Source organism: Plasmodium coatneyi, chromosome 9 (genome assembly GCF_001680005.1).
Source record: "Plasmodium coatneyi strain Hackeri chromosome 9, complete sequence".
In the NCBI taxonomy this organism is placed as follows: Eukaryota; Apicomplexa; class Aconoidasida; order Haemosporida; family Plasmodiidae; genus Plasmodium; species Plasmodium coatneyi.
This window is the reverse complement of record NC_033564.1, coordinates 710,471-730,634: the sequence shown is the minus strand read 5'-3', so window position 1 is coordinate 730,634 and position 20,164 is coordinate 710,471. Positions and strand designations below refer to the sequence as shown.

Below are 20,164 nucleotides of genomic sequence, written 5' to 3'. Positions count from 1 at the left end.
GACTCGCGGCCACCCCCCCGCGGTGAAAGGAGCAACACAAGCAAACGCATAACTGAACGCCCAACCGAACGTCCATATATCTTCCCACACTATATAACGCAACATGAACGATATAAAAATTTCCTACCTAAACTACCCCATTTATGGAATAGGGTCCAATGATAAGTACGTGGTGACGTCGGGGGGAGGGGGGGGGAAGAGCTACGGAATTGAAGACCTCCTAGACATCAACACGTTTGACGAGAAGGAAAAAAAGTTGCAGGCTCTCTGGTCGACGACGCAGCAAAGAGGTGTTGTCGACTCGATTGTCTACGATGAAAAGTACGACATTTGGTTAGGCTCAGTGAGGAATGAGTGTGTGATTTTTCAAATAAATGAAGAGACCGGTCCGAATATCATACATAGTTTCGTTACGGATTTTAGTGAAAAGCACGCCAGACAGGTGGTTGTCAAATTTTCCTCCGTCAGTAATTTTATCTTAACAGGAGGGGAGGACAAAACGTTGAAGCTGTGGAGGCTCAAAATTGGAGAAAACTCCAAGGCGGATGCGCCAAAGGGAGATGCAGCAACAGCAGCGGGAGGAGCAGCCACAACTGGAGGAGCAACAACAACTGGAGCAACCATTGCGGGAATGGTCCCCATCGGGAAGGAGAAGAATTTCCTCATCGACACGACCAGCAACATAGTCGAACACGTAGGAGACTTCAAAGGACACGAAGAATGCATTAAAGACTGTGACATATCACAGGACGAAAAAATAGTATGCACTTGCTCCTCAGATAATTCACTTAAAATATGGGACACACACACTTTTGTGAATTTACACACAGAACAAATGAGCAATCCAAAACAAAAAAGCGAAAAATTAAATTTCCGATGTTGCAAATTTTTGCGAAACATAAAAAGGAAGGATGATTTTTTGTATACCCTGTTAACCACTGCATATACATCGAGAGGGAATAGTTATCTCATCATTTGGAGTGTCCTATTCGACGACAAGAAGGAAAAATTCACATGCACAAAAGAGAAGTTCATATGGTTGGATGATAGACCATGTTGCAATATTGCCATGAGTTTGAATGAGAAATATCTTGCCTTAGGGTTTAGTACAGGTGCCCTAAAAATTTACAATAGTAATTATTCCCTGTTAGCGCATTACAAGAAGCATGAACTGCCCATTACTGCCATGTGCTTTATCAAGAGTGACACCTTTTTACTTTCCGCGGGGGCTGACTATAGCATAAGTTGCATTCACATAAATTCCTTTAGTTTCCGTTATTTGAGGCGCCTTTGGAAGGTCCTCTTCCTGCTAATAATAGTGCTAGCTTTTTGCATAATTCTTCTCGATTTTTTTAACGTCGGTTATGACCTACGTATGAGGGATATCATTCGGGGCAAGGCCGGATTTGCCAAAACAAGGAAGTGGAGTTCCAAGCCAGCCAGCGGTTCTTCCCCCTCATCGGATGAGCTGTAAAGAAGGTAATCTATCGAATGATCAATCTGTCCAGGTAACTGCACCACCATGTGTAGGTCTCACGTTTGCCCACGTGGTCATAATCAAGTCGATACGGCTTCATCTTCCGCTATGGGGTTGGCGTGTATGGTGACGGACTCTATCAGGATGTCCTTCACGGGCTTGTGCTTTTCCCCCACGGGTTCTGCGAATGGATGAAAATAAGGGATAGCGCCATGATAAAATAACTGTCAGACGGGGAGGCAGGAAGATGAATTAGCTAGCGATGCGGCCAGGCAGCATGTGTACCATTCTCCAGAACGGACAGCACATCCATCCCGTCAATGACCCTGCAAGTTGAGTAAGCAAAAAAAAGGGGGGGCGAATTAGTGGCTGGCCTTATCCCGGCGGAGGGGCTTCTTTCCGAAGTGCGCGCGTCGGACGCGTTGCACGCATTCTCCAACTGACTCCATGTGGATGTCCCTGTGTTAATTCACCGCCGATTTTTTTTTTTTTTTTAAAAACAACTCTGTCGAAATGTGCATGTTGTAAGTGTGCCCAACTGGAGGAAGGGGCACTCGAATTTTTAATAATCCGTTCATATTGCAAATGGGTGTGCGTAGATTTAGGCCACTTTATGGATGGGGTCTCCCCAATGGGGTGGTTGTGCTAATCCTGCCCGTTGCACTTACTTCCCAAAGACGGGGTAAACTCCATTGAGGTGCGGCTGCCTGGAGTAGGTTATGAAGAACTGCGATCCGTTCGTGTTCGGCTTGCCCTTGTTGGCCATGGAGACGGTTCCGCGTTTGTCGTGCTGCAGGTGGGGCGGAGGGGGTAAAAATGGAAGCATGGATAGAAGTGGGACGAGTAAAGCGAATACTGACTGGAAGGTGACAGGCGTGGAAACGAAAATGACTTTTCGCGCTGGCCAAGTGACCACCAATCCCATCCACCGAACCTTCAACGTTGATTGAAATTCATCATCGAAGTATTTCCCAAAAATGCTTTCGCCGCCTTTTCCCGTGTTCGTTGGGTCCCCACCCTGTATGGCGAATCCTTTGATGTTCCTAAGGTGACAAACAGGAAAAGAAAAATAAATAAATAAGCCAGTTAGAATATAGGGAAGTACTCCTAGCACATCACTTCTAACCCCCGTTGGGCACACCAAAGAATGGAAGCATCCTCCCCTCTTAATAACCTGTGAAACTTGGTGTTATCGTAGTATCCCGAGGCACACAAGGCTAGGAAGTTCTAAAGGGGAAAATGTGTTAAAAATGGAAATATATAAATAATAGCTGTGATTATTGTTCGCCCTTTCCATTCTTCTCACATATCGTGGAGTAAAACAGAACGGACTCATTTGATGTCCACTTCGCTGAAGGAAATCCTCAGGCGGGGGGTGATTTTTTTTTTCTTTTTTTATTTACTCACTTTGCACGTTTTAGGAACCTCATAGCAGAAGAGTTCTATTTTGATGTCGCCATAGTTGGTATGTAACGTTAAAGACATTTTTGCAGAGGGTAGTTTAAGAAGGGGGTGACCAGATTGGAAGATTGGTAGATTGGCAGGTTGGCGCGTGTATATTTCAAGTTCGCTCTACTCCGTGTTGCCTTCACGGGGGCGTTTCCCTCAGTTCTGTTCTCCTGCACATGGGTTCATCCGTTCATACATGCTTTTTTAAGCGTATCACCATGTCACGATTTTTCCTTCGGAATTTTTTTTTTTTTTATAAATCTCATTAAAACTGTGATAACGCGAACTTCTGGTGCATTAATAACATCCCCCATTTTAGTACGCATGCGTGACGGAAGAACGATGCCAAGATCACTTCCTTCTTGCCGTTTCTCCTCCCGCACGGGGTGTATATATAAATAGTGAGAGTGCATATATTACCCCTGCGCGTAAAATCGGATCTAAAATTTTGTTCACCTGGAAATTCTACTGCTCCTTTGGCTGTTTTATTTATTTTATTTATTATTATTTTTTTTTTTTTTACCATTTTATTAGAGGAACTTCCCCCTTTTCGGCTCAGATGCAAATTGAACCCAGTCGCGATTCTCCATTTTGGCACAGTTGACTAGTGCGTTCTTCCAAGAAGAACCGTCTGTAAAGGTGAGCGTTCTGTAGATGCATAGAACCCGCCCTTTCGTTTCTTTTCCTGAGATTTTCCATTTGTGCAAAATCCTACATAGTTATCGCTGAAGGAGGAGTCCCTCTTTTCACCTTTTTCGCCTGATCATTGACGCAAGGCGGAAGATCTACCAGTTGGGGGAAATAAATACCTAGCAACCTAACTTGGAGCATTTATTAACGTTGCTACGAGGGGGGATCAAAGGAGTGGATAGGTGCCAGAAATAACAACAGCAGTCATAATAGCAATCATACCAGCAACCGTGTGAACAACCGTGCATGTCACGAATACACTGATAAGCAGGGCGGACGGACAACGGGAACCTCCACAGAACGAAGCTTTTACTTTTCTCTCACTCCTGCTTATCTGCCAGGATGCACACTCTGCATGGAATAATTAAAAAACACTCTGTTCAGAATAAATTCTTTTTTCATTTTCACCCCTACTTGTGAGTGAGTTCCTTTCCACAAAATGGCGGACATCACAATTGGGGTTTTGTCTCTCCAGGGGGACTTCCAGCCTCACATAAAGCACTTCCATAAATTAGAACATCCACAGTTGAAGGTTATAGAAGTAAGGACGGATGAACGTGCTACCATATTGATATGCACCCCCTCCAAGATTTCTACCTACACACGTCTATGCACCATTTTGGTGCTTCTTAATGAGGGCAGATCATACAAAAGTAGAAGCGAATGCTATCCATTGAATAACCTTCCTTTCCCCCTTTTGCATCTCCTGCCAGGTTCGAAATAAAGAGGACCTGAGCACCTGTGACGGTCTTGTCATACCCGGCGGGGAGTCCACGACATTGAGGAAGTGTTTCGCCTACGATAACGATGTCTTATACAAGGTAAGGATTGGAAGCTGCCGTGGAACTTGCGTGATGTTGATGACCGTAAAGGTGTGTCTGCATCTTCCCATTTAGGGAGTTTCCCCCAGCCGACTTTTTACAATTCATCTAACCGTCCTTTTGCCCCGCGCGTCACAGGCCTTAAGAGAATTCATCCACGTGAAGAAGAAACCCGTATGGGGGACCTGTGCGGGTAAGCAAGACTAGCAACTGTGCAAATATTGTGGCGCTCCATCCATCAGCATACATATATGTACATAATGCACGCAAAAATATCACCACAAGGGTATAAGTCATCTGTGCGCCATTCCACTCCCATTCAGGATGCATCCTCCTCTCGAACAACGTGGAGAACAATGAGACACAGAGCCAAGCATACGGGAAGAATTTTTCCTTGGGGGGGCTGGACATTACGATAAGCCGGAACTACTACGGCTCGCAGGTGAAAAGAAAAAAAAAAAAAAAAAAAAAAGGAGCAAAGCCGCAAACAATAATCTATGGTCACATATTCATTTTAGCCCTCGAGCTACTTCACCACCTTAGAACTGCTCACATTTCCTTCTTCGCACAATTTCTATTCCCACAGAACGACAGCTTCATATGCTCACTGAATGTGCACTCAGAAAGCAGTGCCTTCAAGAAGAATTTGCGGGGCGCCTGCATACGAGCCCCGTACATAAAGGAAATTCACTCGGACCAGGTAGTGCACCTCTGTTAAGACTCTACGTGGTTGCATATACCCGTATGTTACTGTGCCCCTTTTAACCTTAACGTTATTGCCACCACCACAATCACGATCCTTCCTTTTCGCAGGTTCACACACTCGCGACATTTTCGCACGAACCCTTCGGCTCCAATATAATAGCAGGTAAGGAGCTACATAACCACGCGCATATCCCTACGGACGCATTTTTGTGCGACTTGCGAGGATATGTTATTCCCCTGTGAAGTTATAGAACATGCTGACTGTTCATTTCACTCCTCCCTCTTCCCTTTTTTTTCCCCCTTCTTAGCTGTCGAACAGGACAACTGCTTGGGCATGGTTTTCCACCCAGAGCTAATGCCGTACAGTTCCTTTCATCAGTATTTTTACGAGAAGGTTAAAAATAGTAAAAAGTGAAGGCAAATAGGAGTCTACATATCGGCAAGGGGCGCTGCTTCCCCCTGTGTATGTATATCGTGTGTGCATTTATAGACAGTGCGTAGCCAGCGATTAAATTAACCGTTTAAGAAATGTGAATAAAAAGGGGATCTTTACTGTGTGTTTTTTTTTTTTTTTCCTTTTCTGCGTTAGCGTCAAATGCTGAACAGGCTTTTGCAATGCTGCAGTGTTCTTTTCCCACCCCGCTGCAGGTGGTATATGTATTCCACCTTGCAGGTGGTGTAAGTGGACCTCAATTTTAAGCTATACATCTCCGTCGGACCATTCACTGCAGTTATCCAATTTTTGCGTTTACCACATGTTTCCAAATGATGAACATTCCGCTCCGTCTCTCCCCAGCGTTTCTACAGATAAGAGGACTCCCCTTCGTCCTTTTCTGCTTTTATTTACATTTCCCATTCGTGTTACTTTTTTTTATACGATTTCGTCCTATGCTTCATTCTTTCTTTTTTTCCTCCACAAAGTTGAACAACTCTCAACTGCAACGGTTGAATTTTTGCAAAAAGTTGCGAATGGACATTTTTTACCTTACTAGCCAAAAGGGGAAAAAAAAAAAAAAAAAAAAATATATCTTTCTACCTGACCTGTTCATATAAAAAAGAACTTTTCTCCGTTTTTTCCCTCCCCGTTGGTGTAAAAAAGGAGGAAACTGGTAATGTGCGAAAAGAATTCCAAAAAGGGCGTTTCGAAGCAGACGTCCCCATGCAGATGCGTCCAAGCGAGCCCGTCCAAATGGACACTTCCAAGCGGAAAACTGCGTATTTTTTTGCTAACCCATCATATGCCACGCCCACGTGTAACAGCACATGCGTGGTGTAACAGGCGTATCCAGTTCGTGTTACTCGCTACAAGTGGGGGCCGCAAAAATAAACCTTAAAAGGCTAAACACGCGCAGCAACAATATACACTACACTATTATACAGTAGTGTACTTTTCTGTATAATAGTGTAGTGTATATTGTTGCTGCGCGTTACTGTGGTGCCATTTTGGCATAACCATACTGTTTCCCCCCACCCCGGCTTCCTATACATGTACATTTTCTTCACTGTTAATATACTTTTTTTTTTTTTTTTTTTGCCATCCTGTCCGTTAGTACGTTAAAAAAATCCCTTTTTTTTAACTTCACGATTGGGAAGATAAACAGGCAAAGGTGAAAAGTGTGAAAAAAGCTGACCACCCCTGTTTTGCGTGTTTTTGCGTCCACATGTTAAACGCGGCCGAACTGCATTTGTAACTCGGTTAATTTACCTGGGCTTTGCAAAAACGAAAACTTTACGATCGAAAATATGCGCTTTAAAATTTGCAATATTGCGTACATGCTTCAGTTCAAGGCAGGCATATACTCCTTTCACTCTTTTCAATTTTTAAGTTATCCATTTTGAGGCATGTTTCGTGTTCACGCGATGTACACATAAGTACATGCTGACGTACGAACGTACATACATACTTTCGCTATGTGCCATCTTTTTGCAGAATTAACAAGTAGCAGTACATTTTTAAATACGCGCATGATTGCTTTCCCTGCACACATGCTTATGCTGCGTGGAGCCACGCATATCTTTTCGCACGTTTCTGTTAGTACGTTACCGCCAACACATTATCGCTAGCACGTGTACACCCCGCCATATAGGCCTATGCTGATTAGGCTTTACATGCCCCCCTTTTTAATGGTGAAAAAATAAACAAAGGAAGAGCTTGTCAACATAGCAGTTTTCGTCGCGCTGATAATACCCACGTGTAGCGATGAAAGAGGGGTGTACGCCATAAGGATCTGCCTTCACATCTTTTAAAGTGAAACGTTATATCCTCGAAGGAGAGAGGCGTTCACAAAGTCTTTAATTTCGAATGTCAGTGCGAAGCTGCGAAAGGATAACCTTTCCAAACAGCCCTCTGCACGAGCAGTAGGAAATAGGGAAAATCCCTCAGTCATTTTTTTAAGTAGCGCCACGGATATGTACACATGTCCATACTCCTCTACACACATGACGAAACCGTTGTAAGAGGAGGCCCTCACGTTATTCCAAGTTGTTTCATTTTGTCTACACATACTGCACCCACCTTAACCTTTGTACACCTGATCTGCACGATTGTCCTTTTGTGCCCCCCAAACTGGATGCACAAAAAAGGGAACCTCTGGGAAGCAAAACTAACCGTCTCTTGGTTGAGGAAGGAAAAGAGACCTGAAGCCACTGTGGCAAGATGAAATGAAAGAACAAAAAACGAATTACAGAAGTGAGTCCATATTCTCCACCAACAGGAACCTCTTTGAGGTCCTGGAGACCATAGACGATGAAAAGGAAGCAAAGAGGAGTGCAAACTTTTTTAATAACAATAAAAATATTCTGCTAAATTTGTTCGTGAATCCGAATAGCAACAACCATGTGGATAGCATTCTGTTGGAAAAAAAAAGTCACCTTAACTATGGCACGAATACGAAGAAAGAAGAATGCAAAAAGGTGATCGACAAGGAGGAGACAAACAAGGGGGACGCTAAAACTGTAAGGAATGATAGCCCCGTCTGTGCGAACAAAAAATGGATTGAACATTTCTGTTGGTTCTGTTCCCTTAACTTGTTGGATGAAGTTCTAGAGAAGGAAATATATAAGGAGAAAATACATCCCCATGTTTACGATTTGATATATGATGAGAATACCTACTTCGACACGAGCTCCATGATGAGTGTGCCTTACGAGTTCGCTCGTTTTATGCTGACCCAGCTGGACAACAACACTCTACACGATATTAAAATAAATAATTTTATTAAGGAGGAGAAGTACTTGTTTAAAAAGTTTTGTAGAAAGTACAAGGACAATGAAAAATATGGGAATGTTGGTGGTGGGTCCGGTTCTGGAAGGCCCTCCTCAAGAAGCAGCAGTTGCGGTAGTAGGGGAAGTAGCCCCAGTAGCTGCAGCAGCGGCAGTGTGAAGAGCGACCACAGTTTGGTTTACCGTAGCAGGACAGTTAACGTTCGTTACAGCAATTATTTGAACATACGGAGGGAGTTGTTTAACAGTGGTAGGGGGGGTGGGAATAGTTTGGATCGCGCTAACCGGGAGGATCGTGCTCATCACGTGGGGGGTAGCCCCCAGAATGCGAACAAGCTCTTCTACGATAGCAACAACTTGGGGACCTGTGACAGCACGGACCTGTTCTACTGCAAGAAGGGGGCACTGCCAGACCAAATGAGCAGCAACAACAACAATAACAGCAATAACAACTCGTGTGACACCCTCTCCTTGGACAGTGAAGGGAAAAGCAGGAAAGAGACAGCAAAACGTTCCCCATTGGCAGCCGTGGGGGACGCACTGAATCGTAATGGTCGTGAACAGATCAGCTCCTCCGTCAGCAACACGAGTAGTGGTCGAGTTGCATTCAGGGATAACCAGGCGAGTCAGAAGAAAAAGGTGAGAGAATCGAACGTGTTATCCTACCCCCTTTGGAAGAGTCCAATAGGGGGAGGGAACCGAAATGGTCTTAACTACCGCAGCGGTAGCGGGTTTAGTGTCGGACGGGTGGCGTCGAAGGAGAGGAAGGGGAAGAAGGAAAGAAGATTAATGAGTAGAAGAGAGTTGCGAAGGCGCCATTTCGCCAAGAGGGGCGTGCGTAATAATATGCAGGTGAAGGGGGACGCCCTGTGGGATCCTTCATTGAAGAGAAGCCACTCGTTCAGTATACATCGCGTAGACGGAGGTGGAACTCTCTGTAGTGATGTCCCAAACGGGGGAGGTTTCCCGCAGGAACCGCGGAAGGATCGCCTGAGCAGCCGCAGCCAAAGGATATACAACAAGTACAAGAACAACCTGAACTACATAAAGCAATTCTATTACATAGACGAAACGAAGAAGAAGCCCTTTCCCCTATGTCTCTACAACATTATTAAGTCGTACGGGTCGATAAAGCAGTGCTCTCGATGCTACTGTTTCTTTAACTCTGTCAGTTGCCATTGTGTGGAGTGCAAGAGGAAGTCAAACATGTTGTTGAAGAATCCCCACTACTTTATATTTCAACACGGATTAACAGCTAGTGTGCACGATTTTCAGAATATAGTAAATCCCCTGCTGATTAAGTACCCCCATTTGTTCGTATACATAACATACAGCAATCAGAGTCATACATTTGAAGGGGTAGATGTCGGCACGGAAAGAATATGTACTGAACTGAATTGTCTTTTTAAAATAATTAACGAAAATATTAACGTATCCATGATAGGGCATTCTCTTGGAGGCATTCTAAACAGATCTGTTCTAATAAATCTGTACAGAAAAAAAATGTTTAAAAATAAGAGGTTAATAAATTTTATTACTTTTGCATGTCCCCATATTGGCGTCCACGAAAATATGGCCATCATGAAAATTTTTTCTACTTACCTCGGTGCCCACACAATTGACGACCTGAACAATAAGACGACTTTGTTGCTGAAAATAGCTAGCGTAGAAAGTATTAATATTTTGAAAAAATTTGAAAATATTATTTTTTATGGAAATGCTCAATCGGATTGGCTAGTCGGGATAAGGACCTCTCTCATTTTACCTTACACACTTTTTAACGAGGAGCTTATTATGTTTATAATAGAGCAGGCAAAAAACGTGCCGGAAATTCCCATCAACATATTTTCCGTGGTGCATCTATACATGAGGAAGAAGAAGCTGCTCTTCTTTTATTTCTACCAGGATTTGAAGAACCCAAATTATTTGCTAAACAAACGGAAGGACCAGAACCGTTTCCTCGACCAGATGCTACAGACCATTATTTCATCGCGCAAGTTGCTCTCCTGCTCGCAGAGGAAGAAGTTCAACATTTTTATGAACTACTACGGGGAGGCGGTTACCAAGGAGGACGCAAAAAAAGGGAAGGTGAAGAGGAAAAAAAAGTCCCCTGGTGACGGAAACACACTAGTCGATAACGTCTATGTGGGTGATGTCAGCTCGTCCAAGTCCCACAGCGGGTGCTCCAAGAGGGAAGACAACACCCACCTGTGCGAGGAGCAAACTTCAGGTGACGCCCCTGTGCAGGTGAACAAGAGGGGTGCTTCGATCCAGGCGGATGATAAAGCACCCGTTCTGCACAGCACAAGGGACAAGCCCTACCTGTCAGACGGAGTGAACGTGCAAAAACTCCCTATCCATTTTAGGAAGAACGTCAATACAGGAGAGGTGAACCGAAAATCACGCAGGGACCTGTACCACTCCAACGATAAGTTGTCCCCCATGAGCGTTCTCCCTGTTGGAACGAAGGAAGGTAGTCCCCCCAGAAGGACAGGAAGGCATCCTTTTTCAAGTCGCACACGTATGAGGACATCCACCTGGAGAGGGACAAAGAGAGGGATGCCACGTCTCAGTTGGTGAATGACACGAATGCAAACGGTAAGGCGCATACGAACGGCGAGTGCACAGAGAAGAAGACAAACCAAATGAGCTACTATGACAAGTATCTGTGCATTCCAGATAACTACAAAATAGTTAGTAACTCCACCGTCACGGAAAGTGGGGGGGGAATGTACAGTAATGATAAGGTTAACAACTTGGGGAGTTGCTATGTGGAGGGGGTACCCCAAGAGGATGGAAAATCCCTGCAGGGAAATCGTCACACGAACGATCGGTCTAAGAGTAGTCGACCCGCGAAGGAAAGCTCCACCCCCATCGGAGGAAGTCCCCACAACGCAAACCAAAGTGACACCCAGGAGAGTAGCCAGAAGAAGAAGCTTGGGGACTACAAAGACTTCGAGAAACTTTTCTTCGATTGCCTCAAGAGGAAAATTATACATGACATAAAAACGTTGGACGATAATTTGAAGAGGAAAAAGAAGAAGACGGACATGGCTCAGAGGAAAAGCTTTTCCTTGCAAAACACGATCAACGCGCTGAAGAATTATTCGCTGTTTTACCTGAAGAATGGCACTGAGGGGGGTGACCTGCAGAACGGTTGCCAGAACTACCAGCCAATCGCCGAGGCTACACTGAGCTTACCGGCGGGGCAAGGCAGCCCCGTTGGCGATGTCACAGAGGGGATGCACAATGGGAAGAGCGAATCATGCGAGGAAAAAACGAGAAATATATCGAATTCCCCACTCTCCAATGAATCAAACAAGAAAAAGGAAAACAGCACGCTCCAGCTGAGCGAAGGGAAGAGTGAAGAATACGACTACATAAGTGAGTTCTTTTACACGACGTCTGAGGATAATGAGGAAGGCGATGCGAATGATGAGTCGTTTGGTGAGGAGCAACCTGAACAGTTACGTGAAGAGTCATCTGAACAGCCACATGAACAGCCGCAACAGGAGGAACGCAGCTACAATCCCAAGAACAGCACCTCAAACGCCAATATTGCGAAGAAGAAGTGGAAAGGAACGACGCTGCTAAAAGGAATTACAAAAAACGACAAGAAGAAATACAAGCAGATCCTTTTTCACATTTATACCATTTCGAATGAGCAACTCATCGAAAAGTTTTATAAGAATCCCGAACTCCTCTACTATGAGGTTTTGTTCTACTGTCTAAACCAGCTACCCATTCAGCGCTACTCTATTTCGCTCCCCATATATTCCAATGCTCACGTGCAGATCATCGCACACCCACGTATCTGTTCGGAGGAGTCCGCCACGGTGAAGCACTTCCTGGAGCATCTGATTCTGTGATGAATCGTTTTTTTGCCCTCGCACACCCTTTTTTGTACCCCTTCCGAGGGACGAACGCTTACCCCCTTTATAGTCTCATTTTTTTTCTTTCTTTTTTCCTAATCTTTTTAACGTCGCACATGAGTATGAGTGGCGAAAATTTTGAAGCTCCCCCTTTTCATCACCTCTTCCCATGTTACTCTTTTCAATTTTGCTGTCCTTTCTAGTGCATGCACTGATGCATATAGGAAGGACGCTGCAACGAACGAGCAGACACACTGCACCGTGCCATGTTTGCACTTCACTGTGTTGCACTGTATCATATGATCGTATGACGTGTCCTCACCGGCAAGCGAACACAACCAGTTCGACGCATGCCGCTGCTCTGTGTCCCCCACGCGTAACTCCCTAGCCGTGTATATTTGTCGCTTTGTCTGTTGCTTAGCTGTTCCCCTCTTTTTAATGACTTAGCGTTTCTGTTTGTATGTTTGTGTGATTGCCTTTTTGTGATTTCCCCTTTGTGTGGTAACTTTTTTTTTTTTTTTCCAACGCTGGAATTAGCCCATTTCACCATTTCTTCATCACTTTGCAGACACGTCTGCATCCCCGCAAGGTATTTTAAACTTTGGCCATTTTTGAGTACGCATTTTTGGCTGCCCCCTTTTGTTATGTTTCTACATGGTTCGTGCATGGCACTTTTAATTCTCTGATTTGGGAGGCTTATCCGCTAACGTACGTGCGTCCAAACGTACCCCCCGCAACTTTACCCTTTCTACGTACTTCCGCATTATGCAGCCACACAATCGCGGTGAAAAAAATCCGCAGGGAATCTCCAGTGAATGCATGCACGTTACACATATACGTAGGAATATACGTATAAACATGTATAAGTGCATACGTATGCCCTTATATGCGTGTGTGTGCCCAATGCACTCTGCTGCACCGGGACGCGCACAGCTTTTTACCACCCCAGAATGTTTCTAATTCTTTCGGCGGTATAAATATTACCAATAGGGAAAAAAAAAAAAAAAAAAAAAAAAAAAAAAATGGCGATTCTTCTGTCCTGTACCTGTACATGCGTGTTTAAAGATATCGCCGTTTTTGCAGACATGTCAGAGCGAACCAGAAAAAAAGAAAAAAAAACGGAGACAGGGAAAAGATGTTTTCTACCATAAAATAACACAACAGTGCAACCATGTCTCGTAAAAGGGTTTTTCTTTTGTGCATTTTTCTGGCTATTTCTGCAATTGTTGACGAAGCCGAGTCGTTCAGGAGTAAGCAAAAAAAAAAAAAAAAGAAAAAAGAGATAGGTATAGAGGGACACCACAGGGGAGTCACACGTAACTGTGATACACGCGTGTGTGCAGTTGCATGAGTTGTATGTAGCTGTCCACGCCGATCCACCCCCAATGCAAAAAAATAAAGAATAAATAAATAAATTCAATTCCCCCTTTCAGAGCCAAACGCGGCAACGAATGTCTCCTTCCTGGAGTTCACAGAAGATGGTCACGCTGAAGAGGGACAGGCGGGGGACCACCCGCAGGGGCAGCCAAGTGAACCCATTGTTAACACCCAGCCGTTGCAGGAAAATGTAAGTGAAGCCCCTAACCATTCGGAGGAGTCAACTGGTGGAAGCAGTCAGAACGGAAATGACGGTAGTCACGTGGAACACGCACAGGAGGGAGGCCATGGGGAAAACCCCCACGAAGGTCAACACGACAAAGGGAGCAACGGAAACGACGCAAATGTCAGCGCAAGCGTCAGCACAAGCAACGGCGGTAATGCAAAGGTTGACGGAACGGCGGGTGGACACGCGGAAGAAGCGCCAAACGAGCATGCCGTCGGGAATGTGAGTATCGAGAAGAACGACGCACACAGTGAGAGTACCACCGCAGGCGCTAATTCGCATAAGGAGGAGCAGGACTTGTATACATACACCCCTTCAGATAAAGAAGAAAACAGCTCCCCTGCCATGACTAATATGCACAACACGGTAGACCTGAAAGGAGGAAACGCCTCTGAATCGGCAACCCCAAGTGGAGACAAAGCGTCTGAACAGAATGTGCCCCACGAAGTGGCAGTTAAAAATGGTGAGGACAGTTCGCAGGGGCCTTCCAACGTGGTAGCACTGCCTAACTCGCATGGGGGGCATCCTCCACATGAGGAACATGCAGATCATGGGGAGCATGCACAACATGGGCAACACACTGAACATGCTGAACATGCACAACATGAACAGCACGACCAACATGGACAACAAGCACAACATGGCGAACATACGGAACATGCAGAACACACCAAACATGGAGAGAATGAAGAGCATACACAACATGTAGAACATGGCGAGCACGCTGAAGAGGGGGAGAACCAAATATACGGGACGATCCACCCCGAGGTGGAAGCCTCCATTCTGTCCTCGCTGAAGGAGAAGGGCATCCACGTGTCCAGCATAGAAAGAGTAATCCTAGAAATCGTCGAAAGCGCCAAGGAAGGAGTGAAAGGATTATTAAAGCTACGAACAAGCAAAGACGCAGGCAAGTTACTACAAGAAGCTATAGAAAAACTAAAAATAAATCCAAGACATCTACACATGAACAATAATTTCATTACCCTAGAAATGTATGATAGGATCCTCTCGGAAATTTTTAAAATATTAACAGAAATGTCATTCTATAAGGATGGTCATTTTTATGAAACGTTGGGTTTAAACAAATCTCTACTAAACCAATCGCTAAAGGAAATTAAGATAAAAATGCTGAGGACCATTGGAGTGCCCTATACAAAGCTACCCCCCATTGTTAAGAACAAAAAGAAAGGAGACATGTGTGCAGTTAAGAATCTCATCATTAGTATTACATCAAAGGAGTTAGCTCAACGAATGGCTATCATGTTTTCAAAATGGCTAGCTCCTGATGAATACGGATCTGTGGTCGACTTGGATAAAAGCATAGAATTAAATGTCCTCTGCTCAGGGGCACCTATCCTAGTGCAACAGTGGAAGTATTACCAAAATATGTTAGGATTCGAAGTGGGGAATGAACATGCCTTCTTAAACTTAATAGATGAGTTGCTAGTCATTGATAAGAGACATAGTAACAATGATGACTATTCTAAAGTTCTGAAGAAAATAAAAAAATCCAAAGCTTTTAATTATTGTACAAAAATTATGAGAATTGCAGGAAATATTTCTTCCATTCCATTTAATCATGAAAACAATAAAACGCCCAGTTATTCGATCGTTGGGTCGTTAGGTAACCTGGTGAAGGCTCACATGGGGAATTACTACACTGCAATTGCTAACAGAATAAACTCCTATTTTGCCTATGCTGAGAAGAGGAACAAAAAAAACAGTTCTTTAAAAGTTACTTCCGTCTGCACGCTCCTTCATTTGACCGACATGCTTTTCTACTGCTCTGATGAGCACCTAAAGAATATTTTGGACCTCAACACCTTGAAGCTCAACATTCTGAACATGCAGGGCAAGCGTGTGCTGCAGCCCCTCGTCAAGATGAACTTCCTCAGCGAGACGAATAACGGCGCTCTCAAGGAGATCTGCGAGCCCAGCAACCGCCTTGTGGGTAAGTGAAAAGAACAACTGGTGTGGTGGTCTCCCTGGGGGGTTGTTATGCTCCCACGTCGGTTTCGCTCTAAACCCGTTCCACGGAATGGCTCCACCACTTTATTCACGCCTTTTTATTCACACCAATTTTATTTCACCCCTCTCAGACGAGACCCTGTCGAAGCTGCTCAACCTGCTCTCAACCGGTTCGCACGAATTACTCGCAGCTGAGGTGGAAAAGCGAGGCTTCGACGAGGACTACATCCAGGAGGAAATCAAAAATATAAACGAAAGCGACAACAACATTCGGGACAAGGGCGAAGACGAAGTGGAAAATCTCATTTTTGAAGATTTGTGAAATTAGTTTATTACTTTGGAAGCGCGCGTGTATGGGGGTGGGTGAAGATCACGTAAAGGAACGAAGCTAGTTAGAGCGGCTTCTTCAGGCACAGTGCTGTTCCAAAGAAGCGTTTTTTTCATTTAACGGGGGGAAGACATAGACATAGCTGGTGCCTGAATAACCCTTGGAGGAACCCGCTCTTCTTTGCCCCCTCAGGATGACGAAATAGCGTGTCTCATGGACACAGTTGGTAGCACTGTCTAATAAACGCAAACGGGAATTGTCTAGCATGTAGCTATTTTCCGTTCCATTCCTTTTTTTTTTTTTTTTTTTTTTTTTGTTCATATTTTTTTCGCTTTTTTTTATGAACCATTCAGGTGTTTTTTTCTTTTCCCGTTCTGCTTTTTGCACACTTTTCTCTATTTTTTTTTTTTTTTGTTTCACCTTGTTTTAGTTTTTAAGATTTGCTACCCACAAATTGGGAAAGTGTGATCACTTCACAAGTTGGTCCTCTTTGCGAAAACGATTATGCCACGTTTAGCATAGAAGAAGCAGCGTAAATTTTGTTTGCACAAAGTGGTAGAATGTTATTTAGACTTTTTGTTTTTTTTTTTGCTAATAATTCATTTTGTAGTTTTTCTTCTTTTTATGTCTGCTGAGTTGTGTTTATAATGACATTTTTGAATTACGTGTTGAACAAAAAAAATGTTACACATTATGAGGAGGATTTCCACTCGGATCGGGTTTAAAGCGGCGTAGCGTGGAACACGAAGAAAAGGTGGCATCAAAATGGTATCAGATGCCCGAAGAAAAATGAGGTAAACAAAAAAAAAGGCACAAACTGGGGTATAAGGAAGGGGGTGATATTTTTTACACACGCTTCCCAATGAGCATGGCGCCGTAATCCTTACATGTAAACGAAGCAACACAGTCCGGCGCTGGTGGTCACGCAGAACCTGTGTCTCATTAATAAATTGTGGCATTCTTGCGAAAAGAAATCACAAATTGGGGGGGAGGAAAAAACGGGAAAAATTGCTATCAAAACGCACAAAAGGAACAATCATGCGAATTGAAGAATTGCTGATGGAAAAAACAGAAAGCGCGAAAAACTTGCAGGTGAGGCCCTGCACACTGTGGAAGAGGTCGAAATGGCAGCTACGTCATGACACAATTACGTGCACGCATATCGTCAGACATGCACATATGGAGCAAACGCGCCCTTGTGCGGAACCTTACCACCAAAGCAAAAATTATTTTCCATTCTCCGAAAACGCACACATATCAAACGTTTTCCTCTTTCGAACTATCGTTATGACTAGCTAAAAATGAGTCATCCATGTCGACGTTGTTGATGTTGAGGTATATGTCGTTCAGCGGGTACAGGTAGTCTTCTGCGGGAGAAAAAAAAAGGATTCACCAATGTTTCTTTGTAAACCACAACTCGTGCTTAAAGGGTAAATCACTCTGAGAAATGTTCCTTCCCAATTTCATTTTTGGAATTCATTTGGGGGAAGCCTACTGGTAGGGTAGAGATTTTCGGGAGTGAGGGGGAAGAACCACTTCCACTTGAATTCGCCAAACACCTGTATGTTGTGAGTTGTGCGGGCATGCCATGAGTACTTTCTTTATCCCCTATTTTTTTTTTTTTTTTTTGTTGTTTGTTTCACTTGGTTGTTGCGGCTCTCTTGGCCGCCTTTTCAAAATGGTGTCTACCATTTTCCAGTTATTGTACGTGCCCAAGTCATAGGGGTTCTGCGGGGGAAGGCGAGAGCATATAAAAAATTGGTACAAAAAATTTGCATGCTTAGTAAAATGACTAAATTAGCTCATCTTTTATGGAGCAGAACGGAGGGTGACGCCCGCCCCACCCCAGCGTCGAGTCAACTGCTGCTTCCCCTCCTTTGCTCACCTTATCCGTGTACGACGACTCTATTACCGTGATGTTACGAGAAATGAAATAGACGTACTGGCAGTTCATCTGAGAGGGGGGGGGGGAAGATGGTAAAAGAGGCACCATTGTGTATATATATAGGCATGTTGAAAATTCCGAGCAATGAACTGATTGACCCCTCGAAGGAGTCTGTGCAAACTTCGAAACATTTTTTTTTTTTCCTTTCTTTATTACGAAGACTAGGGCTATCATCATTGTCAGGGAAGCACACACAGCTACGGATGAGTGACAATGTATGGGGGGGGTGCTTCCTTCAGTGAAGACATACACACGCGCAGGGATAAAGTTATATGCACGCATGTCTACAAGAAACGCGTAGGCTCAGCATCCACAGCAAGTGCATATTTTCTATCCACTAGGGGGGGAGGGGATATATTTTCCTGTTCTTTTTACTGATCAGCAGGGCTCCATGGTGCAGCGTTTGGGAGGCCTATGATGGAAGGAGGGGAAAAAGTAAGCAAGAAAATGGATTAATGACGAATGAACGAATGGAATGGACGAATGGATTAAACGAATGGATTAAACGAATGGATTAAACGAATGGAATGAACGAATGGAATGAACGAATGGAATGAACGAATGCATAATGAATGGATAACGAATGTAGAATGGAATGAACAACTATACATGTATGGATAGCCCAAGTGGAGATATACACAAAGTGACCAGCCCAATGCACCAACGAATGCTCCGTGAGTAGTGCACACCCAAATATAGCACCTCCGGGATGTCCCCTCTCACCAGATTTTACCTTGTTACTTTCGCTTTCTTGTAGGGCCAGTATAAACTTGGGGATAATGGTAATAGCAATGTACACCGTTGTGAGCAGCCCGTAGGACAGAAAGAGGAAAAAGAACTTTAAGTTCCTCTCTCCCACGCAAGTGCCTATCCATGGGCAATGGTGATCCATCTTCAGCACGCATCTCTTGCAGGACTGTATGGGGGGGGAACAAGCGATCAGGTGTGCCATCGGGTGTACATCTGGTATATACATGGTAAAAAACGATGTAGAATTGCATCAACACACCTTGCTGTGTATCTCCCCTTTTGCTGGGCGACGACGTGATACTTTTACCCGGCAATGGTGGGCCCTCTCTGGCCTCACAAGAAAGTTGCACTTATCACAGATGGTGTACTTATTCGGCGTGTAATTCCTAATTTTCCGCTTTTCGATCTGTATGTTATTTTCTTCTGCGTTTGCTGAGGGGGAAGGACGACCCGGGGGATGAAGGGGAGGAGAAAAAAATGTTCTCCATGGGAAGTCCATCATCATATGTAGTATCTACGCACCATGGGTATAGCGAACACTCAATGGAAATTTTCTGAAGCCAAGTTGGGACTCTCTCATCTCTCACCTTCCCACGTGGTGTCCACGTATCCAGGGTTGTTAAAGGAGCATTTTACAAAGGACCAATAATAGCAGACAAAAAAGGGGGCACTCAGTGCTCCCAGGATTATGCGCACGGTGCGGTCGTAACTGTTTAGGTATTCATTTTGGAGGCAGTCTGCAATAGGGGTGGAAGGATGGGTTGTTGTTGGGGGTGGTGGTGCATCGCAGGGTGTGCTTCACGTTTTGTGGTTCTTCTCCATGTACACGTTTGTGTGCACACTTCTATATATGCGCTTCTACACTCAACGAAGCATGTACGATGCGAGTGGCGGTGCCATGACGGTGGTTGGCGTACTCACATAGGTAACATATATAAATGAAGGCGCTCAAAAGTGTCACGAAAAGGAAGGACAGAAAATTATTCATGTGGAAGTTGTCTTGTAGGGTTTCAAAAAGGGGGAAAAAAAAAAAAAGGGCGGGGTAGGGAAAACTGCAAAGCGCGGAAAACAGTGGAAGAAAAATGTGAAAATGGCGTAACTTGCCGCAGCATAGGTAAATGTTCCCATACGGAATGGTGGCGCAGGGGACTCAAAACAGGCATTTCGTAAAGCAATTCCTTTCTCACCTTTTCAAGTGTCGCTAATTTGGCACGCACAAGTGTGTGCATTGGTCTGTTTATCGTTCTATGTGACTGTCCAGAGTTACTCTTTTTTTTTTTTTTTTTTGCGCAATTTTTCATATGACAACTTTTTTTTGGCTAATTTTTGCTGTG

General features: G+C 44.3%; 6 protein-coding genes across 6 annotated transcripts; 4 read left to right on the top strand and 2 right to left on the bottom strand.

Annotated features, from left to right (window-relative positions):
* Positions 1–103: 103 nt before the first annotated feature.
* Positions 104–1,474, top strand: PCOAH_00024820 (Uncharacterized protein; the record flags this gene model as incomplete). Its single annotated transcript, XM_020059287.1, has 1 exon — positions 104–1,474. The coding sequence occupies one exon, from the start codon at positions 104–106 to the stop codon at positions 1,472–1,474; it is 1,371 nt and encodes a 456-aa protein (XP_019914710.1).
* An 83-nt stretch (positions 1,475–1,557) lies between these two features.
* On the bottom strand, positions 1,558–2,962 carry PCOAH_00024810 (Peptidyl-prolyl cis-trans isomerase; the record flags this gene model as incomplete). Its single annotated transcript, XM_020059286.1, has 6 exons — positions 1,558–1,658; positions 1,763–1,803; positions 2,146–2,267; positions 2,412–2,520; positions 2,652–2,704; positions 2,885–2,962. 6 exons carry the CDS (start codon positions 2,960–2,962, stop codon positions 1,558–1,560), a joined length of 504 nt encoding a protein of 167 aa, XP_019915120.1.
* A 1,093-nt stretch (positions 2,963–4,055) lies between these two features.
* On the top strand, positions 4,056–5,557 carry PCOAH_00024800 (Pdx2 protein; the record flags this gene model as incomplete). Its single annotated transcript, XM_020059285.1, has 7 exons — positions 4,056–4,157; positions 4,330–4,437; positions 4,576–4,630; positions 4,761–4,879; positions 5,024–5,137; positions 5,251–5,305; positions 5,451–5,557. The coding sequence occupies 7 exons, from the start codon at positions 4,056–4,058 to the stop codon at positions 5,555–5,557; spliced, it is 660 nt and encodes a 219-aa protein (XP_019914983.1).
* Positions 5,558–7,803: 2,246 nt separating this feature from the next.
* Positions 7,804–12,233, top strand: PCOAH_00024790 (Serine esterase; the record flags this gene model as incomplete). Its single annotated transcript, XM_020059284.1, has 2 exons — positions 7,804–10,821; positions 10,854–12,233. 2 exons carry the CDS (start codon positions 7,804–7,806, stop codon positions 12,231–12,233), a joined length of 4,398 nt encoding a protein of 1,465 aa, XP_019914739.1.
* A 1,174-nt stretch (positions 12,234–13,407) lies between these two features.
* PCOAH_00024780 (Uncharacterized protein) lies at positions 13,408–16,129 on the top strand (the record flags this gene model as incomplete). The annotated part of the gene is made up of 3 exons (XM_020059283.1): positions 13,408–13,486; positions 13,670–15,790; positions 15,939–16,129. The coding sequence occupies 3 exons, from the start codon at positions 13,408–13,410 to the stop codon at positions 16,127–16,129; spliced, it is 2,391 nt and encodes a 796-aa protein (XP_019914876.1).
* A 1,263-nt stretch (positions 16,130–17,392) lies between these two features.
* On the bottom strand, positions 17,393–19,818 carry PCOAH_00024770 (Palmitoyltransferase; the record flags this gene model as incomplete). Its single annotated transcript, XM_020059282.1, has 10 exons — positions 17,393–17,502; positions 17,631–17,694; positions 17,825–17,863; positions 18,021–18,089; positions 18,237–18,277; positions 18,456–18,492; positions 18,814–18,996; positions 19,138–19,262; positions 19,418–19,567; positions 19,752–19,818. 10 exons carry the CDS (start codon positions 19,816–19,818, stop codon positions 17,393–17,395), a joined length of 885 nt encoding a protein of 294 aa, XP_019914784.1.
* Positions 19,819–20,164: the final 346 nt, after the last annotated feature.